The 12343-nt window shown below is 32.9% G+C and overlaps 1 protein-coding gene across 1 annotated transcript in view; it reads right to left on the minus strand.

Moving 5' to 3' along the window:
• Positions 1 to 12343, minus strand: part of LOC136027209 (uncharacterized) — a 119866-nt gene that overhangs the window by 28479 nt on the left and 79044 nt on the right. The window contains exons 9-10 of the mRNA XM_065704237.1: positions 6670 to 6823; positions 103 to 246 (exon numbers count right to left, since the gene is read on the minus strand). Coding sequence (XP_065560309.1) covers positions 110 to 246; positions 6670 to 6823 — 291 coding nt within the window. The 3' untranslated portion in view covers positions 103 to 109. The remainder of the gene's footprint in view (positions 1 to 102; positions 247 to 6669; positions 6824 to 12343) is intronic.

The following is a 12343-nucleotide window of genomic DNA, read 5'->3' on the forward strand; positions in this document are numbered from 1 at the left end:
GGAGCAGGACGTAAATGACTTTCAAATAAAATTACTAAAATTTAGAATTTAGAATTTTACTGAACAAATTTTCGGAAATTTACGAGAAAAGATTGAACATACTTCATCGTTATCGAAGTAGCTTACTGAATTTGTGCCATTTAATTTCAGGTTGGCCTGCAGTAAGCCATTTACCAGGTACCTTACAGCCCAATGTAATTGACCCGTCTTCTTCTTCCACGATCATAGTGCTCAATTCCGTCCAATCTGGAAATTGAAATAAAATTGGACAACCACCTGCTTTGTAACAATTCATTTCAATTTATTTATTACCTACCGAAAAAATAGGCGCAGATTCCAAAATGAAAGAGCATAGCATAAGGGGAAAAAGAGAAAAGAGAAGAAAATCTTATGAACAAAAATAAGTAGTTTTTTACAATCATAAGAACATGATCAAAAGATCCATAACGTAACACAATCAACATAGAAAATACATAAGTTATAAATCATAAGAATCGTAACTCTATCATAAGATCGTAAAATAGAGAAGACCAATTATGATTAAGTTTACTGTTGGAATTGCATGTCGATAGCCCCTAACAGAATTTATGCAAAAACAAAAGGCTACGTAAATTTAAAATTTAAGTAAAAACAAAAGGCTATAAATCAGAGACTAGGTCATCAGCACTGTTTTGTTTATTTATGACCTCAAACTAAGCAATAAAAACGATCCAATGCATAAAGTGTATATGTACATTTTATATATACCTCAAAGTATATACTAAATATAACAAAATCTAAATCTAATCTTAGGTGTTACATTAAATAACATTTTGAAAAAATCAGAGCTTTTCTAGAAAATTGTCATAAATTTTTGCCCGCCATCCGACCCATATAAATTGAGTTGGTACACTGTTATACCACCCTGGAAAAATTGTTTTGTACCCCTGTTAAATGTCCCCCCTCACTGAAGGAAACCTTGTGACCTTCGATAACCCTGTTATCTATCTTTTTTAATCCGATACCCACAAACTGTAATCCCTCGAAATCGGTTTTGAAATTTGTTTGTCCTGACTTTCAACAGCTTCAAGCCAGTTTATTTATATTTTTAGATTTTTTAGTTTTTTTATTAGTTTTTAGTTTTTTTGTAGTTTTTACCAATTTTTTTAGTTTTTTTAGTTTTTTTTTACTTATGTCCTGGTCGTCATTTATACTCCCTGTGTCCCGGTCGTCATTTGTGTCTCGGTGCTTTGTTGATTGCTAATTTATATTATATTTATATTTTTTATATTTATTAATATTTTTTTAGTTTTCTTTTTCTCTTATTTTTCAGTTTTTTCCTTTTTTTTAGTTTTTTCTTTTTTAGTTTTTAGTTTTTTTTTTACCTTTTTTCAGTTTTTTCAGTTTTTTTAGTTTTTTAGCTTTTTTAGTTTTTTATTAGTTTTTAGTTTCTTTTAGTTTTTGCCTTTTTTTAGTTTTTTCAGTTTTTTTAGTTTTTAGTTTTTTACCTTTTTTTAGTTTTTTTTTAGTTTTTTAGCTTTTTTAGTTTTTTTCTTTTTAGTTTTTTTGTAGTTTTTACCTTTTTTAGTTTTTTTTTCTTCTTTTGTATTACTGTGAAATAATTCAGACGTCATATGCGGACAAACACGACGTCACTCGACAGACAGACAGACAGACATAACCCACAAACAACTTATTTTTATATATATTTATTCATATTTTTTTAGTTTTCTTTTTCTCTTTTATTTTTCAGTTTTTTCCTTTTTTTTAGTTTTTTTCTTTTTTAGTTTTTAGTTTTTTTTAGTTTTTTACCTTTTTTAGTTTTTTTTTAGTTTTTTTAGTTTTTTAGCTTCTTTAGTTTTTTTATTGATTTGTTTTCTTCAATTTGTCAATGTTCATTCTAACATTGACGCTTGGAAAAATCTTTACGTGCCAAGCATGCTAAAGCTCCCACAATTTATATTAAACCTCAAGATTTGGGGTATCTGTTTTAAGGTTTTCGGATTACTTTAATCTATTGTCAAAATATATTGAAATATTTGTGCAATTCCCAGTTTTTTTTTTCTTTTTTTTTTAGTTTTTTAGCTTTTTTTATTTTTTTTTTAGTTTTTTATCTTTTTTATTTTTGTACGTTTTTTCTTTTTAGGTTTTTTTCTTTTTTTAATCTTTTTAATTTTAATTTTTTTTTTAGTTTTTTCTTGTTAGTTTTTTTTTTTTTAGTTTTTTACCATTTTTCTTTTTCCGAATTACTTTAATCAATTGTCAAAATATTTTGAAATATTTATGCAATTTCCAGTTTTTACATTCTAGTTTGTTTTCTTTTATATATGTAGAAGATATAATCTGGCGTAACGGACAGACAATTTATTTATATATATATATATATATATATATATATATATATATATATATATATATATATATATATATATATATATATATATATATATATATATATATATATATATATATATATATATATAAGCCTACACCTAATACTACTGATTTAATACAAAACTAGCTCATAACCTCATTTCCCACCTTAACTGCAGCAGTGTTATTCTCGTACATACTACTACTCATTTTATGTATTTGTCTGGTATACCATACAAGGATAAGAACGTTTTTAAAGCTCTGCTATCAGCAGAATCAAACGCCTGTTCATAATCATTAAAACTGAGGACCAAAGGTGTTTGACAATTAAGGCACTTTTCAATTATTAACCTAAGAGTAAAAATTTGGTCGACCCATCCTCTACCTTTTATAAAACCATACTGTTCTCTTAATACTTTTTCTGTAGTATTTCTCACTCATAAAAGTATCATACTAGTAAGTAATTTGCTACATACAGAGACCAGACAAATGCCTGGATAATTACGACACTCACTCCTATCACTCTTCTCATACAGTGGTTTAATTAAGGTTTTCCTAAAATCGTTGGGTAATTTGCCACACTATGAGCACCTGAAGTCTTATAATTTTTAAATCCATTTAGTATTGTCGCTAATTCTTTCTCACAAAAAAATCTTCGTTTATATCAAAGGTATCATAAACTTTTGCATTTTTCTCTATATCTTTTCCTTCAACTGTATCTCGGTTTAGCAAATTCTCAAAATGTTCTGCCCATCTATCTTTAAGTCTGTCCTTATCATTTATTGTGGCCTCATTCTTATATTAACTGGGACACTTCCGGATTGACCGTTTCCACTCAGTTTATTAATATGCCAGTATAATATTTTAGTATTATGCCACCTAGCTGCATCTACGAGATCCTCAGCAATTTTATCCATGGCCCCCACTTCACACCTCCTTATTTCATATTTTAATGGTTTCTCCAATTTCTCACTCCACAAATTCTTACTTCATATTTTAATGGGTTCTCCAATTTCCTTACATTCATTTTGTTTTCATATGATCTATCACTCACAGTATTTTCACTAATATTCCTAGCTGCAGTCTTAACTTTATTCCCTAAGACACCATCAGCAACTTCGCGAATTGTTTTTCTAAAATTATTCCTTCCATTTTCCACATTATCAAATTTTAAACTCTCAAGTTCCTTAAGATGTTCCTAGAAAGTTTCTCTTAAATTTTCATACTGGAGTCTACCAACATAATGACTTCCCAGGAGGTAGTTACACTTCCGAAATTCCAGCTTTGAATTAACCCTAGACACTACTAAATAGAGATATTTACTTTAACATCAATAAAAGCACTCCTACATACCCTAGTATCTAGTATTGATCCCGCTAGTCTTCGGTATACAATAACATAATCAATAAGGTCTGCTGTCTTAAGATCACACGAATGTCATGTCATTTTATGAGCCATTTTATGATCAAACACCGTACTGGTTATAACTAGGTTGTTATACCAAGGAAATTGCAAAAGTCTGTAGCCACTAAATTTACCTAGGCTATGATACCACCTATCCCTATTTCTACTAATCTGGGCGTTAAAATCTCCACGTAAAAACATAATATTTCTATATATCACCCTGTCTATTTGCTCCTGTAACTGTAATTAAAATTCATCTGAGTCACTAGTATCTACCTCAGTTGGTCCAACATTGAAATATACTACTATAACTCATATTCTGGAGTTGAGCAATAAGTATTCTATTATTAATACCTTCAGAGCTTAAACAAGACTTAGCAGCTTCTTTATTCATCATGAGCCCTATTCCCTGTCTATGTACCCCATGCTTCTTTCCTGAGTAAACAAATTCTATATCACCTAATTTCATGCTTCCTAACCCTAGGATACGAATTTTGGAGTACTCTAGTAAGTCCAGTTCAAACTGTCTGAATTCGTCAGTCAAAATGTCGATACGCGATACGATAGTTCTATTTTGACGTCGTAACATTCCAAGTTCTAATTTTCATGTTCTTTAAATCACTGAAATTATTTTGGCATCAGGAAAAGCAGTGATCCTGGATATCAGTGCAGGATGGGAACCAACATATCTTCTCAAATCTACATCGAGAAGCTTAAGCCGACTTAGAACCGGACAGCAAGAACTCCCTGGGACCTCCAGTATGATTGGAGACTTTGTGCAATCCTTGGCCCATCTTGGTCACAACATGGTTTTCAGCACTTGGCGATGCTCTTCTATCAACAAGGGGTAAATTCCCGCACAGACAGTCCCAGACCTATTGCCTACAGCTCATTATATATTCATGCCTAAAAATATTATGCTACTATAGGGAAGCAACCCATAGTATATAAATTAGCTCATAATAGTCCATAATATACACTAAAATTATTTCCACTAAACTTAAAATGACCAACTAGAATTCATACCCTTTTTCCAACATTCATCGATTAAATGGACTTAATTGAGCTTAATTGAAGAAGCTTGAATCTGAAACCGTAAATAGCAAACCGAGGGCGAGCTCACACAGGATCTGTCGTTTATAAACTCCAATCAGGGCATAATGGTCTTTGAATCATTAAAAACCACACACATTGTGCTTTTACACTTAATGATGGTTATAAGCAATATCGGAACAAATGACCCCACTATTTTAAACAAGTACAATTATATTTAATTTCTTTAATTCTCATTTAATTAGCATTTCACAATGCTACTTCATGGTCTAATAAATTAATATCAGAGAAGGACCAATTTATTAGGGAAACAAAACCAAGGAAAAAAATCCTGCAAAAACAGTAAGTCATTAAAATCTAGGGAGCCTGTGTGAATAAAATATCCAATAATTTATTTATAAAAGAAAAAAAAAATTAAAAGATGGAAAACAATTAGTATGGAAAACCAACACTGAGGGTCAATAGCTGTTGGAATCCTTCTAATTCTAACAAATATAGGAACTACATTCACAAAAGGACATAAAAAACAATCAAACCTGTAAATTCATATTAAGCCACCCAAAAGGGGAAAAATATATGATCTGGGATGGAACAATTTTTTTTTTTATCGTAATATGACATAATACATTTTCTTAACAATACTTTTAAACATGTGAGGATAGTCAACACTTTGAACATTATTTGGTACGTTGGATCAATTTTGCAGAACCTGGATATCAAAACCCAACTTCCCACAAAATAATATAACCAGGCTGTTTTACCATTTTTGTGAGCGAAAAGGCCTAGTTTTAATTAGATTCCATCTGGAAACGGCAGTTTCAATCTAGCGTAAGGAGAGCAGCCCCACTTAGAGCCATTCACTGCAATATCATATAGATTTAAAAATTATAACTATTAATTAAACATAAAATGACCCCCTCTCCCACAACTGGACTCAAGCCTTCCTCTATACTTTTTAACTGTAAAATTAATGAAAACCTTGAAACTTCAATAACTTTACTTTTGTTAAATAATCAACATTAGTGACTTAATTAATGAGTTTTTTTAAGAAGGATTGCAAATATATCAATTAAAAATGCAGTTCCATGAACTTAAATACCTAATTTCAAAGTTTTTCTTTTGGGGATGAGATAACCTGCAATCTAGAGTTCATTTATAGTAGGTCTAACAAAGTGACACTGACCATCCTTTATGTAGCTTATATGTCTTCTAGCAGGAAAGGAACATCAACAATGATTAGGACAAAAATGCTTCAGCTATCTAAAGGCTAAAGCCTAACTGACACATAACCTAGACTATTAAATCAAGTATTCAGACTAAAATTATTCATATTCAAAACGTGGCTTTTACAATACCATTCAAATCATAAAAATACCATCTCCTTGGAAAGAATTTAATACTTATTTTCTCTCCAAGAAACCATAAGATATACTGTTTGGGCAGTGAAACAGTGTGAAAGACGCAATTTGACGACAACACTATAGCTATAACTTGCACTAAAAATCTAAGATACATCTATCACTGCATCCATCACTGTTTCAGGTCTATCAGTTCACTTAAAGTTTTTATTATACTTGCTAAGACTTTTTCGTAGAGAAAGGTCTAAAGTGACTGAAAAAAAGGTGATTTGTCTTTTTTCAATGGTTTTAAACAAAGATTAAGGCATTTTACTATCTGAAGAATAAAATGCGAAGTTCATTTACAAAATATAGTTGTTTAGCTGGATGAAACTGAGTTTCATCCATTCAATGATGAAGCGTTCAAACATTTAATTTAATTACATTCAAAACATATATTGCCAGGAGCATAAGCACAAAATATTTGAAGAATAACTTTCAGTTATCGTTGGAAAGCACTTACCTTCAACATAGAGCATATGTTTTACATATGAATATTGATGTAACACTTGATCGTATTCGATGTCACACTGGTAAAGTCCAGAATCACTAGGCAATACTTCGGTAATGGTAAGGTTTCCATCCTTTGATATTCTATATTTTGAACTTGCGGTTATCTGTAAATAAGTAATGAATTACAATAGGTTATCAATTAATATACTAAAACGTTCACATCTTTATGAATACACACAGGGAACTCGATGAAGGTCCACCTCCTTGAAAAAATGTGTCTAAAATTGCAAGTTTTCAATTCATCTGCCTACAACGATCCTTTAATGTCTCCAGTTCTAATTTTGGATAAAAGTATATCAATGGCCATTTTTCTACTCTAGTAGTACTATGAGGCAAGTACTTGCATGTAATTTTTATTTATTTCACAGTTAATGCTTCTTAGTCCATACTGGCCGAGTGGGTTGGTGCGCTGGATTCAGGATCCCTTGTCTGAGAGGACGCGGGTTCAGATCCCAGTGTACCCAATTCTTCAGTTTGGGACGGGGGTCAGTGGCGTGACTCTGTAAGCTTAGCCAGAGTCGACCCAGCTCTAAATGGGTACCTGGAGAAATCTGGGGAAGGTAAACAGGAAGGGTGTGCGAAAGCACAGGATGGCTGGCCCCTAACCCCCCATTGCACTTCCTGGCTAAAGGGCCAAGAAACGGAGATCAGCACCTCCGGTACGGACTGTAAAGTCTAATGCCGTATCCTTTACCTTTTTTTTTACCTTTAGTCCATCTTATCTGAAACAATTTCCGTAATAAGCATTCGTTTTACTATTTCAAAACAAAAAAAAACAAGTTTTTTTAAATGAAAGTAAGGAGCGACATTATAACTTAAAACGAACAGAAATTATTCCGAATATGAAAGGAGATTTTCCTCCTCAACGCCCCACTCTTTGCGCTAAAGTTTGACTCTTTCTCTTAACCCTACATTTTAAATTAGTAAAACACTTTAGCGTAAAGAGCAGGGCGTTGAGGAGGAAAAGCCGCTTTCATATACGGAGTAATTTCTGTTCGTTTTAAGTTTTAATGGCGCTTTTTACTTTCATTTAAAAAAACTTTTTTTTGTTTAATTTCTGGACGTTCTGCCCATTTCTCTTTAACTCTTTCCTTATCACTAATTGTGATTTTTCCCGGCTACCACCAACTCTAAGAGCGGTTTTAAATGGACTATAGATGTACACTTTTTCTCACACCCTGTTAGCTCCGGACAAAGGACAATTAAAAACCACCTTTTGGGTCACAGGCAAGAAAAGTAAGAAAACGAAAAGATAAAGTGTAGTTAAAGCCAAAAACGACCAGGTACACAAAGAAGCACAAATAAAATAAGCGTACATCAGCGATCTCTGCTCTTCAAATTCATATAAGGATGAAACACTAAGATTAATAAATAAAATAAGATTTCCTTTTAATACACATATTTTCCTTATACCTTGCTGCTCTAGTGATAAACTGTGGACACGTACTTTTTAAGATATTTTTGAAGTTTAAACTATATTTTTTTTTTTTTACTTTACCTTTCTTTACCGTTGAAATCCCAGGAACTGGGTAAAGCAATGCACCGAATCGTCATTCTCATCTTTACAAAGAGGGCAAGTAGACATTTCTTCTTTAAAACTTTTTTTTTGTAAATCTTTTTAAATGTTGATCTAATTAAAGAGTAGATGACTCTGATCTGCATCCAATAAGAGATATCTAGCTGGTAAATACAGCTGAGGGTAGAACTTTTACCAATAAACTACCTTCACATCCTAATAAAAGCTGAGCGCTTTTAAGTTGTTTATCTTCTCCTCCATATCTAGAACATTTGAATTTGTAGCACAATCTTAATCTCACTTTCCAGATTTCCATGTTTGACCATTTTTATTCTACCTTATTCCACACAAAAGAACTATCTTATGTATACAATGCTCAAGCTGATTCCCTGAATACTAAAGAAAGAAAATGGAATTATCCAAAATTTCGTAGAAGTTTACATTAATGAAAGTTAACGGATTGTATTTTATGTTTAACGCCCGTCTCACCTAAGAATGCTAATTTTTGGGGAAATATAATAAACGTAACTTTCTTTGTATGTAAATTAGTGAACATTCCAAAATATACTGGGATAGTTAAAATGCTGATCTTGCACCTAAATATAGTCAAAAATTTCAGCAGCATAGTGTAAATTATTGCAAATTTTTCTTGTTTAAATTACAGAAAAAAACGATTTCTTATAAGGCTTGGTAGTCCTAGTGCTAACAACAAATCTATAGTTAAACTTCTATCCACTCCATCAAACGCTCCTTTTAAATCAAAAATGGAACAAAACGCCCTCTTTTCTCCTAACCTGTTTCCTAGTTATCCCTGATAAAATAAAAAACTGATCTATAGGACTATAGCCTTTTCTGAACCCTGCCTGCAAATCTGATAAAATTTTATTTTGGTCTATCCAACTATCTATCCTACGACATAATATCTTAGCAAAAACCTTACTAAGTAAATTACTTAGGCTTACACCTCTATAATTCTCATGGTCTAATCTATCCCCCTTTTTAAATAAAGGCACTAGAATAGACGTAGCCCAAGACAAGGGCCATTTTGCACTATTCAAAATACCGGAACTGGAACATATTTTGACAAGCTAAATAAGGGATATAATAATTAGAAGTAAGCCTAATAAATTTTTATTTCCGACTGTATTGTTTCTCTCGTATCGATATCAGCACTAGGTGCAATGAAGAAAAGAACAGACAAAGTCCCATGGTAACATAGTACCATTAAACGATTTTTGAAAAATATGTTCCATATACAGCGGAACAGTAATTTTTCTTCGTTTTAAGTTTCGACTTTGCTAGTCTATGCTAGAGCCATTTGTTTTGCATCATAATTTGAGATTTAAAAAACAACTAATTTCTTTATTGTCCTGTCTTGATATCTTCCCGTTTGAACTTATATCCATGGTAAATTGAATTTTAGCGAAGATAAACTGAAACACGTGAATAATATGAAGATATGCATAGGGGGAAGGGCTTCTAGTTGAGATTGTATTTCCAATGTTATCTTTAAAGAGATTTTCAAAGAACCGTGAAAATCAGAAAGCATCAAGGAGACCCATACCCAAGTTCCTCTTCTCATTTCTGATTTCTTCGGGCCGGCTTGTCAAGCTTATTTAATTCACCAATAATATGTATCCGATTTAGCTATTACTTTAGATACCAAGCTAATCACCTAACACGTAAATTTAAAATTACAGATCAAATCGATATATCTGCAACTGATAATTTATTACTATATTTATTTAGATTTGTATTATTATATCTTGGAAATTTCTAGGCAAATTTTTTGAAAAAATTAAAAGACTAGGGAAAAATCTGCTGCAAAACTTTGTGGGGCGGCGGTAGCGCACCGCCGATCGATCGGTATTATTCTATTTTGTATTTTTTACTTACTCTTATAATTTTCAAAACCAAGTTTACAGAAGTTATTACCAAATTTGTCCTTGTTTTTAATGTATTAGGAAGCAAAACCTTTATTTAGCTTTATTATTATGATTAAACCCAGTGGCATTAATCCACGAAGAACTAGGGTGAGAATTGGACAAAATTCAGTATCTAGTGGGGAGATAAAACTTCCTTCGTTTTAATTTTTTAAATGAAAACACAAAAATAAAGGCATTTTTTTAATGAAAATATCTCAAAAAGTATTCTTTTGAAAAAATAGAAAGGGAGACACAAAAAAATAATTTAGCTTATCTCCCCTCCTGTATAATATACACCACTTACGAACCTCCACCCCAATAAGGACGAAAGACGTAGCTTCAATTCTCTCTAATATTCATAAATCACGAACAATTAATGGAGGGACCTTAAACTGTCTGACAATTCAGTTGAGCTGAAAAAATAGAGAATGTGTGTCTGTCTACTGAAGTCATGTTTGTGTGTCGACTGACGTCAGGTTTTTCAACTGACGTATCTTATATACATAAAAATAAGTTGTCTGTGTGTCTGTCGGGTGACGTCCTGTCATCTTGTCATGTCGTCATGAAGTTAGTTGTCGTCATGTTTGTTATGACGATGACGTCATTAAACGGATTTAAGACATTCGTTCACGGAAAAATTTTTAATTGTAAAATGACTGAAGAACCTACAATGGCAACAGCCATGGAAGCTGCTCAAAGAGTCTATGCCAAAAAACTTGCTGCTGATAGAGAAAGTAAGAAAAGAAAGCGTGCCGAGGAATCACAAGAACAACAAAAAAACAGGCTTGCGGCTAATAGAGAAAGTAAGAATAGAAAGCGTGCCGAGGAACTACCAGAGCAACACAAAACCAGACTTCCTGCTAAAAGAGAAAGTGAAAAAGGGCTTGCCGAGGAATCACAAGAACAGCAAGAAAACAGGCTTGCGGCTGATAGAGAAAGTAAGAAAACAAAGCGTGCCGAGGAATCACAACAACAGCGTAAAATTAGGCTAGCGTCTCAAAGAGAAATCACCAAAAGAAAGCGTGCTGAGGAATCACAAGAGCAGCCTGGATCAGTGCGATGCTGGATGTACTCAGTGGAATGGCAAAAACTAAAATTGCCACACGCACATATACTAATCTGGCTACATTATAAAATTACTTCTAACGAAATTGATGATCTTATTTCAGCAGAAATACCTGATGAAAATGTTGATAAGGGGTTAACTGATATTGTTGTAAAAAATTTGATAGATGGATCTTGCGGTGCACTGAACGAAAATTCACCATGCATGGCCAAAGGAAATTGCACAAAGCAATATCCTCGACTTTCAGTATCCAACACAATTACTGGCAATGACGGTTACCCACCATATAGAAGAAGATCTACTGAAGATGGCGGTAAAAGAGCAATAATAAAGAAGCGTAACGGTACCACCATCAAAGAAGATAACCAGTGGGTTGTTCTATATTCCCCAGTATTATCAAAAACATTTAATGCACATATAAACGTTGAATACTGTAACTCCGTAAAGGCAATCAAATACATATGTAAATACGTCAATAAAGGCAGTGACATGGCAGTTTTTAGCTTGCAGTCCGACATCAAGGAAATCGACCAAATCGTACAATATCAAGCTGGAAGAAACATAAGCAGTAATGAAGCTGTTTGGCGAATTCTTTCATTTCCGATACCTGAACGTAGTCCAGCTGTTGTTCACTTAGCGGTACGTTTACAGAATGGTCAATGTGTTTATTTTTCGGAATCCAACGTGCAACAAAGAGCCCTGAATCTACCGGATACAAAGTTAACTGCTTTCTTTTCACTATGCAAAAATGATTCTTTTGCAAAAAAACTGCTGTATACTGAAGTGCCTTCGTATTACACGTGGTATACTAAACATAAAGTATTGAACGTAGAAAAGTCAGTTGACGGCCAGCCTAACGGCCATCTTCAAAGATACCACGATAGGAAGACTCTACACCGTTCACTCCAATCAACATGAATGCTTCTTTCTGCGCCTGCTTTTGGTGAATGTACCCGGTCCGACGTCCTTTGAGTATTTGAGAACTGTAAACGGTACTATACATGACACTTACCGCAGTGCATGCCAAGCTCCGAATTTATTGGAGAATGACCAACACTGGGATAACTGCATCAATGACGCGTGCGAAACGTCAACTCCAACTCAAATTCGTGCATTG

The sequence above is a fragment of the Artemia franciscana genome, chromosome 1 (genome assembly GCF_032884065.1).
Source record: "Artemia franciscana chromosome 1, ASM3288406v1, whole genome shotgun sequence".
In the NCBI taxonomy this organism is placed as follows: Eukaryota; Metazoa; Arthropoda; class Branchiopoda; order Anostraca; family Artemiidae; genus Artemia; species Artemia franciscana.